This window comes from Pinus tabuliformis, chromosome 7 (assembly GCF_031772625.1).
Source record: "Pinus tabuliformis cultivar Carrire ecotype Pingquan chromosome 7, CPIR1, whole genome shotgun sequence".
NCBI lineage: Eukaryota > Viridiplantae > Streptophyta > Pinopsida > Pinales > Pinaceae > Pinus > Pinus tabuliformis.
The window spans coordinates 574798810-574813075 of NC_142293.1; the positions used below are offsets into that span (position 1 = coordinate 574798810).

Here is a 14266-nt window from a genome sequence, read left to right on the forward strand (position 1 = left end):
GTTCTACACACCAAAAATAAGGTTTGCACCTCGAGGGATTTGATCCCTCCTGGGCATGATAGACGTGGTGTTAGATGGATCTAAGCTGGTATAATATCAATAATATTAAATTTACATGGCATCTTTCTACTATCCATATTAAATGTGAAGGAATTACATCTCTCCACCTTAAAAAAAATATATGTATTTTTAATATCAATTAATTTATCTGTGTATATAAAGTTGATGTAAAATCAAGGGGAAAGGTCGTCATTGATTTGTTTTCTTATACTACATATTTATTTATTTTTAATTTTAAAAAGTACATGTGTCAACACCACATTGAGCGCAAATGCTCATCTCTGTCACACTGGGTTATAGAATGCAAACAAAATTATTATTATTATTAATGATAAAAGTTCAATATATAAGTTAAACATAAATACATTTCAAAATACATGTAACACATGTATGCATTTCAAAAACTGTGTAATAAGATTCTTAATCATACATTCACCCCGGCTTTATCATGGAGATTCTTTATCTATAAAGAGACTTTGTTACAATACCTTGAGCCAATACCATAGTTTATCAATACCACATGCCCATGATTCTTTTTATATGACATTTTTTAACTAATAAATTTAATTGAAATAGAAAAAAAGACATACCTACTTTAGAAATAAATCTTATCATTTTATATAAGTATGCTATTAAGGATATTTTAGAATATTCTATAGAAATTAAATTCCTACCATCCAAATAATATTTTTTTTATAGTTAAATTAACATTATGAAAATCCTATTTCAAAATAAACATGTATATAATCATAATCATAAAATTATCCCTTTGCTTTAAAACTAATAACAACAATTTTAATAATTAACTAATAACAAAAATTTTAATGATTTTATTCACAATAAAGTCTTAAAAATAATAAATTTTTAATAATTTTATTCACAATAAAGTTTTAAAAATAATAAATTTGAGAAAATAAAATACGTCATTTATCAATATTTGATTTGTTTCAAAATACATAACAATTTGACATATTAAAAAGGTGGAAAAGAACCTCCGTTAAAATACAGCAACCAGTTTTACTTAAATAATTATACATATAATTATTTAATAAAGAGAAATTTTCAAATATTATAAACCTAATATCTTTTGATATTTGCACATATTATGTATAAAAGTTTCAATCTGTTTTGGGTATTACAAAAGCTAAGCTATTTATTTATATCGTTGCATATATCCTTTTTGCCCTATCAAAACGTCGTTTCAATAAGAGTATCCACATTTGATTGATATTCATGGTTAAACTTTTAAAATAGTAATAACTCAGTTGCATTAGAAACCTTCAAGTTAAACCATAACTCATATTAATATATATGTTCATATATATGTCACATAATTTATATTATTAGCATTTACACCATATGTTACAAAGGAAATGTTGTAAGAAAATGGCATAAGAAATAATAATATAGAAGAAAGAAGTCAAAATTTTATGCAATTTTGTTCAAAGTAAATGATTTATGAAAATCTTCTTCTTTAAGATTCTAGAAGCTTTATAAGTAAGTGATTTAAATCAAACATTTCATAAAAAAAGTAATCTCATATCACCTCAATTCATAATGCAATAGATAATATTTTTTTTCATTAGAAATTGGTCTAATTTTATGAGGAAAGCTTAATAGAAATATTTTAGTAGTAAGGGGGACATTAATAAAACCCCTCATCATTTGTTACATTATGTTGTTCATTTAGTTACTTGTTGTTTTTTATCCTTATTTCACTTGTGTAAAATGTCCAAACTATAAAATAATGGTATTATTTGTTGTCTCTTTGGACCATTGTAATTTATCTAACTCAATCATTTCCATAGCCTCAACTAGGGCCCCATCATTCTCTTTCCATAGTGACTCAATGTCTTCAAATGCATTTCATAAATTTGGTACAACAAATGTTTGTGGAAAATCAATATATTTCACTTTCTAGAAAAGTGTGTACATTGCTCGGGGTAAAATTGTATTGTTATTACCATGTGAGGATGTCATCTAAATCTTCAATCTTTCTTGCTACTTATGAAATCCCCCGTTCTAAATGTTGTTTGACCATGAGGATATTGACATCATAATCCTTGTTCATGAGAATATCCTTTAAAAAGTAAATGATAAGTGGCATAATTGGTTCCCCCATTCTAATTGTTATTTTGACCATGATAATATTGGCATCATAATCCTGGTTCCTGAGAATATCATTTAAGAAGCCATTGATAAGTGATCCATAGACATTTGGCAAGAGTGAAAGCCTACCACATACACGGCTAGCAAGTAATTCTATGTGGCATGGATTTTCTTGAATAATTGTAATGTGTAAGTATGCATTAGCAAATATCAACCAATAATAATTGTCTCACAATTAGTTTGACAACTAAATTATGATAAATTTTATTATATAATTTAACTAATTAAATAAAAATAAATTATGTGCCAATCTGCATAACCCTGAATAATCAAAAAGCGAAAAAGCAAAGAATTGCTCTGCTGCTACTGAGACAGAACTAGGGTATGGTGTAAATTTTCCACTTTATCATGTCTAGTGTAACACCGACTCGGTGATAAAGAGGAGATTATCCATATCTGGTGTTGTGTCAAAAACAGTTTGCCTCTGAAGGTACGGCAATGACTACCACAATGAAGTTTGTTTATTTCATTCAGCACTGAATTCAGGCGATAAACAAAAGCCAATGTAGCGTTTAAACTCATCAATATGCTTTAAACGGTACATAATCCAGACGCAGAACACACTCTATACTTCGAAAACCCGTGTACATAATTTAATTACACTTCTGCTAACTTGCAAGTCATTTCCTCACTGAACTCTCCTCTAATAAAAGGGTAAAACTAAGAGGCGAGGTCCCATAATTCCAGAGTGGTTGCTTTCATCCATGGCGTTAATTATAGTCAATTGAGTAAAACTAAGTGGCTAGGGACCAAAATTCTAGAATGGTCCTTTCACGCTGCATTACCTACTGTTCATGACAACGTTTAAGCGATAGTGGAGTACCAGCAATAAGCATGAAAATCACACAATAAAGTGATGTTAATATAAAGTGAATGGTTGAATTTCTATGGAATATTTTAGAATATTCATAATATTATACACGAAATAAAAATTGAGATTTATTTTTAATATTTTAATTAATTAGTTTAAAAAAATAATTTTATATAAAATTAATTGGTTATAATTTAGTTAAGTTTTTATTATACTCCATAAATCATTTACTAAAGTTATTTGTATTTTTTTTTATAAAATAAATTGATTAGTTGATTAAATAATAATTTTATTTTAAATTATTATTTTTAGTGTTTTTCTTTATTTAAACATATATTAAATATATATGTAAAAAAAAAAACAAAATAAAAATTTTAATATCATAAATAAATAAAACAAATTCAATATAGCATTTTTTTTTAATTTTCAAATAATAATAATAATAAAACCTCAAAAGACTATTAACATAATTATCTAATTTATTTTAAATAAATAAATAAATAATTTTTTCAATTTCAATTAAAATAAATAAATAAAATTTTTATATATAAGATTTATCTTTAAATTCAAATAAATAAGATATATATATTTTAGTAATAAGTTATCTAGTGTGTCCATATAAATTGAATAGTTGGTGAATATTTATAAGCATTAAAATACTTATTTCATCGTACATATCAAGTTGCTAAAATTTTAAAAATCACAATAATTAACTAAATTATAATTTTATTTAAAATAGAAAATATTATTATTAATGATCAAAAAATTAATATATAAATTAAGCATATATACATTTAAAAAAAAACATGTAACAAGATTCTTAACCATGGAGATCCGACCCCATTTTATCATGGAGATTATTTATTTGCAAATAGGTTTTGTACAATACAATGGGCCAATACTATGGTTTATCAATTCAACGTGCCCAAAATATCATAACTCATTTCATATTATACTTATTCATGTGGTTTTTTCTAATTAATGAATTTATTTAAAAGGGAAAAAAAACATAACTACCAGGTACATTCATATTGGAGGATATATAGAGGGAAAAATGATATAATATATTGAGCATATAATAAGGGGTAAAGGGTTTTATATTTGCAGTATAAAAAATGGAATTCAAAGTTAATAAAAAAATATAAAAGGGTATAAAAAAATTTAATGAAAAAATTGATACCTACAATGTGAAAGTAGGGATTTTTTGTATTGGGAAAGTGTTTTTTAGAGGCATTTTCCATTATATAATCAAATTAAGGGTATTGTTTAGTATGTCATCAGAGATTTAATGAAAATTTTGATACCTACAATGTGAAAGTAGGGATTTTTTGTATTGGGAAGGTGGTTTTAGAGATATTTTCCAATATATAATCAAATTAAGGGTATTGTAAGGTGTTTTTAGAGGTATTTTCCAATATATAATCAAATTAAGGGTATTGTTTAGTATGTCATCAGAGGTTCATTACATTGTTCACTTTTTTATCACTTTGATTACATCTTCCACTGACGAGGACTTGAACACGGGACCTGGGGACAATGTCCTCCTTCATTCATAGTCACCAACTGGCTACCGCTCACTGGGTTTTTCAACCATTATCAACTATCCTGAATAACATAATCAACCATATTTGGTTATAGTTAAATATACAACCATAGTCACCCAAATTCAACCATACATTTCTCATAATAGACCTTCGTCAACCATAGTTTCACTATATTTAACCATAATCAATCACATTAGTTAGTTAAATTCATTCATATGTTTACCATAATAGACACTCATCAACTATACCTTCACCATATATAATCATAATCAACCACCATAATAACTTAAAATCAACCATATATTTACCATAATAAATCTTCATCAACTATAACTTCACCATATTTAAACATAATCAACTATAATATATCAAATTAATAACAAACACTAATAAACTAATCCTCCCAACAATGATAAACTAACTTGCTACAATCACTTGAGTAGTTAATATACACCTATCTACACCATTAACATTTAAAAGTGGAAAATGAGCAACTTTTACTTAAATGATTATAACTAATAATAATAGAATATCTATTTGTATTTTTATCTATGGTGGTTTATTGATATACCTGTATTTGTACTTCTATCAGGGTGCTTCTTTGTCCTGCGGAGGCTCAGTTTAAATTTAACGGAAATTGGATAAACAAACTGTAATAACTTTAAATATCTCTCGGCCACAGAGAGCCCAGCCCGCATGCCAAAACCTAATAATAAAAGGCGTTGGACCAATTCACTTTTGCTTTTGGACAAAGAGACTGCCCAAACGTAAATGGGCCAGCTGAAAAATACGCTAATAATAAAAGGCAGTTGGACCAGCTCACTTTTCACATGCCTTAAACCAAAGGAGCCGTTACCTGGGGTGGGAAAGGTGTCAGAAAATAGGCTATATAATTCCTCTCACTTGTAACCCGCAACATCATAGTAAATTGTTTCATGGAGATGAAGCCGCTTGATATGGAGGTTCATGCTGAAGTGAAATGTCAGAATTCGGCCAAGAGTGAAAATTGTGAGAAAGAAGTTGAAAGTATTCATCACTCCAAAGATGTCGGAGTTGCATTGGAAAAGCCACCGAAGGCAATACAGACTGAGATTTCAAAATCAGAGCCGCACAGCAGTACTGCTTCATGTAAGAAATCTGAAGGTCACCAGATCGAGTGCTCTCCATCTGTTGATGTGTGGAAATGTAAGGAAAATGGTAATACTCACACTCAGAAGACTGGGAATTCCGTGAAGGAATTCGAGGTTACCGTAAGTGCTGCCAACCCTAGTTGTGACCCATTTTATTTTATCATATATGATCGTACATATTTTAGTAATAGCTATCATCGTTTTCCTTGTGATAGTCATCCCAGAAAACAACCGCAGACGAGATGTTCTGTGCTGAAGCAGTAGCTGTGACATCAACGAACAGGGGAGATACCTCTTCTGGTGTAAAATCTGGTTCTCCCGGTAAAACTAATTGACTGCGTCGGTTGCAGCCAGTTTTAATTGATACGCATATATGCAAATATATAATAGTATTGTGTGTCAGTTTGGTTTTCACTTCATCAACCTTGTGATGGGTGTCCACAACCATAACATAAATAAATATGAGATATGTGTGGGAATATATTTGCTCATATCGTCTAGGGGAGATACCGCTTCTGGTGTAAAATCTCGTTCTCCAGGTCAAACTAATTGACTGCGTCTGTTGCTGCTAGTTTTAATGGATATACAGGGATATACAGTGTTGTCTTCGTCTCTATTTGAGTTCCAAGTTAGTTATGAGTGAACATGTGTTAGTTATGAGTGAACCAATATAGTTCGGATGATTTGCTTATATCGTCTGGATATGTGGAGGTTTTATGTGTGTGTAAGGGCTTGACCGCAGAAGTCATGGCAGGCCGTGCCAACGCCATGGCTTAGTAAATTCTATTTGGCTTGTAACTTTGGTTGTTAACTATGTTATATATTAATATTTTGTAGCGTAATCCACATTTTGCTCATCTTATAAGTAGATAACAACTCTGCAAATTACGGTACTTAATTTGAGTAATTGACTCAATTAACCCATCAGTTTTCATATAGTTTTAACAAAATTTAAATTATTACTGGGAAAACTATTTTTTATTGAAATTGGTTACTTTAATAATTTTGTTAATTAATTTTTTTTATGATTTTATTTTTTATTGAAATCGGTTACTTTAATCATTTTGTTAATTATTTTTTTTATGATCCTAATCATTATCAATGGATGAAATTAATTAATTTTTTTTATGATCCTGACCATTGACCATTATCAATAGATGAAATTAAAAGTGATAATTTTCTTGTGTATCTAAATCATACATTTAAACCTTGTTTAAATTAATTTTTTATCAAACTATAATTAAAAATTTACTACTCTTATTATGTATCTCCACATATTAGGATTAGACAAATATATATATATAGAAAAATGAAATTAAAAATAAAAATTGAACAAGTGGTTTTGTATGTTGAATTGTATGTGTTACATTAGAAAATGTGTGAGTTGTGATTACAATCGTGCCATCTCCATGAGTTGCTTCCTTGCAAAGCGGACTACATGTTGCTTCCTTGCAAGGCGTACTAAATGGCTTTGATGGTGAAATGCCCATGGCCTCGTGCCATTGGTGGGTTTGCCAAATGGCTTTGATTGGTATTGTTTTAATCAAGATTATTAATTACTAGAGTTGTGTTTGCAATTAACTATTTTGATAATCCCATGCGATTACCGTTTCATTTTTATTTTTATTTTTTAAGTATGGTTGTTATTATGTGCGTTTTTTTAAACAAAGATATATTTATTAATTTATTCGCCTTAGTTTTCAAAACCTTTTACATATTTAATAATTATTTATTAATTTATTAGCTTTAGTTTTCAATTGGTTTCATGAAAACCTTTTACAGATTTAATAATTTTGGGTTCACAAAAAACTTTGAAAAAATTATAAGTATCTTGTAAGGTTGATAATTAATTGGTAAATATTTATTTGGTTTTAATCCTTTTCATATATGAATTTTTGTTTTTAGATTTTTGTTGTCAAAATTTTTCAGGTAATTGTGTCATTATTTCTTGGTAAGTGGAAGCGCTTTACAACTATTTGGCTTGCCTTTACTGTTATTGTAAGGGATTTGCAATTGTTTGGTTCAGTATAATATGTCTCCCTAGGCTCAAAAATAGTATGGTACTTTTTCTTTATAATGTTCTTTTTAATTTATAGAATTATGCATGAAATTAAACATTAATTCTGTGAATTGTTTTCTTAATAATATTTTTAATTATTTTGTTAATATTATTTTCAGTGTGTTTATAAAGATTATTAGTTCTGATTATTTCATTGTTGAAAAGTTAAACTTAGGCATTTATAGTCATTACATTAATACATTCAAGCTTTTGCTGAAAAGTTAAACCTAGGCATTTATAGTCATTACATTGATACATTCAAGCTTTTGCTGAAAAGTTAAACCTAGGCATTTATAGTCATTATGATACATTCAAGCTTAGTTCTTATTAAAATGGTTAAAATCATGAATTAACTAAAGCAATATATTCATAAGAGCATGCAATTTATATACCAATTGAAATAGAGTATGTACATGCTATGCAAAAATTATAACTTTCTTGTTAGTTTAATAAATTAATTAATAAATATGTATTTGGTTTTAATTCTTTTCATTTATTAATTTTTGTTGTTATAATTTTTTGTGGAAGTATTGGGTATAAAGAGGCTCATTTGTTATAGTCATATGGGACTCTTTGTTATAATCATGTGAGACTCTTGGCTAGAAGAGATTTGTATTTGATGGCAGTGCAAACAGTGTGCTTTTGTTTGGTGATCAATGCAAGAATTCTGTATATTTTGGTTTGCATTTGTTGTGATTGTAAACATTTGCAATTGTTTGGTTGAGTAGAAGTAGTTTCTCCTTAATCTCAAAATTAGTATGGTGTTTTTTTTACAATGATTTCATATTATTTTATTGTTAAAAATTTAAAGCCAATCATTTATGTTTCGTCATATAAATTGAACTTGGACTATTTTTTTAATATTCAACCATTCATAGTGGTTATGTTAAACTATATGGTTTATAATATTATTAATATTTGAATTCAATCTCACACACAACACAATTTTTAATTTGGTATATTTGTATTTTACCATACAATTATATTTTACTACCTCGTGCCTTTGTTGAGTTTCCAAATGGATTTGATTGGTATCTCTCTCTTAAACATTATTAATTGCTCAGCTTTGTGATTGCAACGAATTGTTTTAATAATCCTATGTGATTACTGTTTCATCTCCTTGAAGCATGGTTGTAATTATATGCCTTTGCTTTAAAGGCACATTTATTAATTTATTTGCTTTAATTTTTAAGTTGTTTTATGAAAACTTTTTAGACATTTAATAAGTTTTGGTTCATTAAAAACTTTGCAAAAAGTAAACAGGGACAAACAATAATTATTGAAAGATTGGTTTTTGTTGTCAAATTAAAATTCAATATTGTAATTATCAAATATACTTCATTGCTTATGAAAATAGAGATTGGTTTTGCGTCAAAACACATTTTAGTTAATTATTCAATAGGGCGATATTAATATAATAATATTAATACTATATAGCAAACCAAAACTTGATATTATAACCCACTCAATTCACTACAAACAAAGAGAAAATTACAAATGCTTTAAAAAAATAACCTTTGTAATTTTAATGATATAAAATTATTTAAGAAAAATTAATATTAAAAAGAAATAATAATAATAATTGGATTAATATAAACATAAAATTGGTTAAAAAACTAATTTTCGGTCAAACTAGAAATTAATATTATAATGATCAAACATACTCTGTCAAACTTGTTGATCAAAACAAAAGCACCTTTTAGGTAATTATTAAATAGGGTGATATTAATATAAATAATATTAGTATTATATAACAAACTAAAACCTAATATTATAACCTACTCCATTCGCTAAGGACAAATAGAAATTTACAAATGCATTCAAAGAAATAGCCCTTTGTAATTTTAATGATATCGAATTTAATTATTTCTTAATAAATAATTTTCAAATAAGTGATACTCGTCAACTAAATAGACCCAGTATTATGAAAAACAAGCTTACAGAAACAACATACCCAGTATTATGAAAAACAAGCTTACAGAAACAACATCTTTGATTACTATAAGGGGAAGGCATAAAAATATTGAAGTTCTTGGTATTATAAATGAATGTGTATCGAGTCACTTTTTGATTTTTCAATTTCATGGAGGAGGATGGTCTAGAGAACACCAAAAACAACACAAAAAAGATAAGTTGAATGAAATCATCATTTTTGTTAATATATTTTAGTAATTCGTTTCTTTAGGTCAAGTTTGGTCTCATCATCATCATCATCATCATCATCATCATCATCATCATCATCATCATCATCATCATCATCATCATCATCATCATCATCATCATCATCATCATCATCATCATCATCATCATCATCATCATCATCATCATCATCATCATCATCATCATCATCATCATCATCATCATCATCATCATCATCATCATCATCATCATCATCATCATCATCCCCAATAAATTAAATTCAAAATACAAAATAACTAAGGCTACACCATTGAAACAAATAAGATATTTCAAAATTTAGAATGCCACTCTAATATTTAGATATACCATGCATGTAAACAATTTACAAAGTTTATTTTTTAATATAAGATACGTCAATGAAACAAATCATATATTTCAAACTTTAGAATGTCAGTCTAATATTTGAGATATACCATGCATGTAAAGAATTTACAAAGTTTATTTTTTAATATGAGGTTTTATTTTTTAATATTGGATTAAGTATTAGGTTTACTAATATATTATGTTATGTTTATTAAAATTTAGATTAATAATTTAATATAATAATTTTTAGCTAATAATATTATTAGATGTAATAATTTAATTTAATATATTTTAGTAATCAACTTTAAAAAAAGTTAATGTTCTCAATAAGAAAGTACCTATCATACAAATATAAAGAAAATAAGAAAGTATAAGAAAGTACCTATTATACAAATATAAATATAAAGAAAAGATAGATTAATTTGATTAAAAAATTGAATTCATATATTAAAATATTTAATTTATTTTATTAATTACAATTAAAAAAAAAAGATTAATTTGATTAAAATTTTAAATTTATACATTAAAATATTTAATTTATTTTTCTAATTACAATTTTAATTTATTTTACTAATTACCCTTTAAAAAATATTGATTAAAATTTTAAATTTATACATTAAAATATTTAATTTATTTTTCTAATTACAATTTATTTTTTCACAATATAAAATTAAAATTAAAATTACAATTTGTACTTGGAAAATCTTAAAAAGCGTTGAAATCTCACTTGAAAAATGAATCTTGAATAATTAGCATTTATTGTTTAATAATATTAGAGTTAATATGAGTGGTTTGTTTGATCCATGGATTTGCTATAAAAGTCCTGGTTGTTATATTACTTTAGCTTTTAACGTTTCAGGTTTTATATTACTTTAGGTTTAAAGGTTTAGTTTTATTTTTAATATAAGTTTTTTCGTTTTTTTAATATTAGATTTTAATAATAAGTTTATTATTAATAGTAGATTTATATTAATGTTTTTATTGAGGTTAATGATTATAATATATTTATATTAAGGTTTATATTAAAATTAATAATAATATTAGACTTAATATAATGTGTAGTAGATTCGATGTTTATATTAAGTAATGATTATTACCATTATAAACATTATTTTTTTAATATTATATTAAATAAGTAATGATTCTTAATATTAATTTTATTTTAACATTAAATATTATAAATATTAATATTAATTATTATATAAAAGTAATATAAATTATTTGAAATATTAATATTATTAATATATAAAAGTAATATTAATTATTTGAAATATTAATATTATTAATGATTAATAATATTATTAATGACTACTACCATTCATAATATTTTAATATTATTTATTGATATTAATTTTAATATTATTATTAATATTAATTTTAATACTATTAATATGTATTAAAATTAATATTAATATCAATTAATATAAATAAGAATATTGATATTGCTTTTATTATTATTAATATTTAATGTTAATTATTAATATTAATAACATTAAATGATAATAATAGTCATTATTGTTAATAAAAGTATTAATATACAATGTGAATTGTGTTTAGAAAATTAATATTAGTAATATTATTTTTTTGTGAATAAGATAAAATATATTACTGTAGGAACTAACAAATTACATTTTTTGGGTTGTGTGGGAGAGAGCAAGAGGGCCCAACAGAAATCCCTGAAATGGCCATGGATTTGTTCTTTTTACAATGCAGTTTTGGTAAAAATGGGTTGTGAGTACATAGGAGGAAATAGAGTATAACCCTCTTTACAACATTGTAATGACCCCAATAGATGTAAATGTGAATTTTACTATGGTAAAAAGGCAATATAGTAGTAGTTGTTGTTTATGTTTAAAAGAAACAAAACTGTGATAAACTACATTATTGAATAAATGAAATATTTTCTTGAAATGCTGGCAGCCTCTGGGAGGTGGATTTCAAAGAAAGGAAATCAGTTGTAATAACTGATTGGAACTGCCCTCCCAAACAGGAAAAGTCCTGGGTGTAGAGAGGAAGTTCTATGCTGTTGGGACAGACAGAAGTGATTCCTTTCCAGAGGAAAAGGAAAAGGAAAAATATACTGAGGAAATTGGTTAAGTCTGGTAGGGACCAGATAACCAGGCACAAGGTGCTCAGATCTTGTTGAGGGCTTGAGGCCTACAAGATAGCTCGAGGGAGAGAATTCCGTCTGGAAGATGGATCTCATGGCTGGGTGGACGAGCAGACTCGAAGCACAGGTGACTTGCTTGAGTATCTATTTGTGACTCTGGTGAACCAGGTACGGTTTCTAACCTCAGAGTCCTTTTTGCATTAAAAAGGGAAACTTACAAATGACCCACAGTAGTTGAACAAGAAATGTGTATAGTTTCTTAGAACTGCTACAATGTACATATAACCGCGTAAGTGTGGTATTAATTGAAGGAATAGGCTATCAGCTGATAGACCTGATCTAAATCTAACTTGCGGTTATGAAAAAGAATACAGAGGGTTAGATTATTAAATGCCTGGGTTAGATTATTAAATGCCTGGATTAGAATATTAAATGACTGTTAAGGGTAAAGAGTATGGCACGAAACATGCAGAATAACAGAGGTATTATAGGCACAGGAGAAGCCATATCAGAATACATAGACCGAAATATCTTGAACATAAATTATCTTTACATATTATGTGCCACTAAGTACGAGCCTGGAAACCCCAGAGCTTGGAAGAAGCCACGGCTGTAGCCGGACTATAACTGTTGTGACAGAACAGAGAAGAGTATGCAATGATATATATACATGGGTAGTTGAAATACGAAAATAACTACATAGTCAAACAGAGAACACATTCTACAGCCGTATGGGACTCTGTCTCTGAATGTAAACAGTGTTATTTAACCTCAGCTTTTCAACAAATAACAGCGAAGCTAGTTCAATGAGGAACGATAAAGGCGAAACAAACCCTCATACTTCTGTGTATTTCGATATTCACAACATAAAGAAACAGAACGGAAGTATCATCATATACATTTGAGAGCATTAATAGCAAAAGCTAAAAAGGTCTAGAACCGCATGCATATATCGGAACAAGTTATATGAAATCAGAACATATATATCTTAACTGAAAATCACGAGTTCTAGCGGCGCTGTGATATACAGCGTATTTGTATACAGAGCGAGATTAATGATAAACGATATTCAATTCTAATAGGCAAACGGACATGTATTAGACGAATATCATTAAGAAGCCAAAGATATAGTCCAAAATGAAAAGTTGATGCCGTCTGAAGGCTCGAACAGAGTAATAAGTTCCTGCTTTTGTCTTTAAACAGAACAATACAACAGTGTACCTCTGAAGAGAAACCAAGTGCATATACAGCGAAAATAGAGACGGTATTAAAACAAAGGAACCTGGTTCCGCTAACTTCGATGTGAGCATACGGCCAGGGCCGATGCTGGAGGTTACACATCAGATTTAAAGACCCAAGTCCGGGTATGCCGCGAGGCAGCATAAAACCACATTAGTTCATGAAAAATAAGAAAACAAATACATGAGTCCCGCCTGGAACAATAACTTTCAGTCGAACCTCTGAGACAACTAGTCATTAAATCATAAGGCAACCATGAGGGTTCTCTTCGGAGAATACCTCAGTGAACCCAAGCACAGAATCGGAAAACCCTCGGCGGTCTGTAACAAACATGATAGTAACAACTCAGAAACGATAGGTTCTGAGCTCTCATTGAAGGAAAACAAGCAAACATTATATGAGAACCAACCTGTATCCGCCGAGCAGGCTGGGCTGTCGAGACCATCACCTCGACACCATCAAAGGGTTAAGCAGTTCCACCTGTGTTCGCCAACAGCAGGAAGGCACACATTAATCAAGCCACAACCTTACAGTGAAATAATAAAAATGTTATCCAGTAAACGCAGAGCGTAAGATACCTGAGAAAATCCGGAGCTGGGCTCTTCACGGTCTTTGGAGAGGTTGCAGGTGGGAACCGTGAGC

The 14266-nt window shown here is 28.1% G+C and overlaps 1 protein-coding gene across 1 annotated transcript; it reads left to right on the forward strand.

Moving 5' to 3' along the window:
* Window positions 1–5485: 5485 nt before the first annotated feature.
* LOC149248724 (uncharacterized) lies at window positions 5486–6358 on the forward strand. The gene is made up of 2 exons (XM_089456104.1): window positions 5486–5834; window positions 5930–6358. The coding sequence occupies exons 1-2, from the start codon at window positions 5520–5522 to the stop codon at window positions 6047–6049; spliced, it is 435 nt and encodes a 144-aa protein (XP_089312230.1). The 5' UTR covers window positions 5486–5519; the 3' UTR covers window positions 6050–6358.
* The last annotated feature ends 7908 nt before the right edge of the window (window positions 6359–14266 follow it).

Bases quoted from the DNA above. Each gene is read 5' to 3' on its own strand.
- LOC149248724 (XM_089456104.1), top strand. From the start codon at position 5,520: ATGGAGATGAAGCCGCTTGATATGGAGGTTCATGCTGAAGTGAAATGT. The intron at 5,835-5,929 runs GTAAGTGCTGCC...TCCTTGTGATAG, and splicing joins TGAAGGAATTCGAGGTTACC to TCATCCCAGAAAACAACCGC.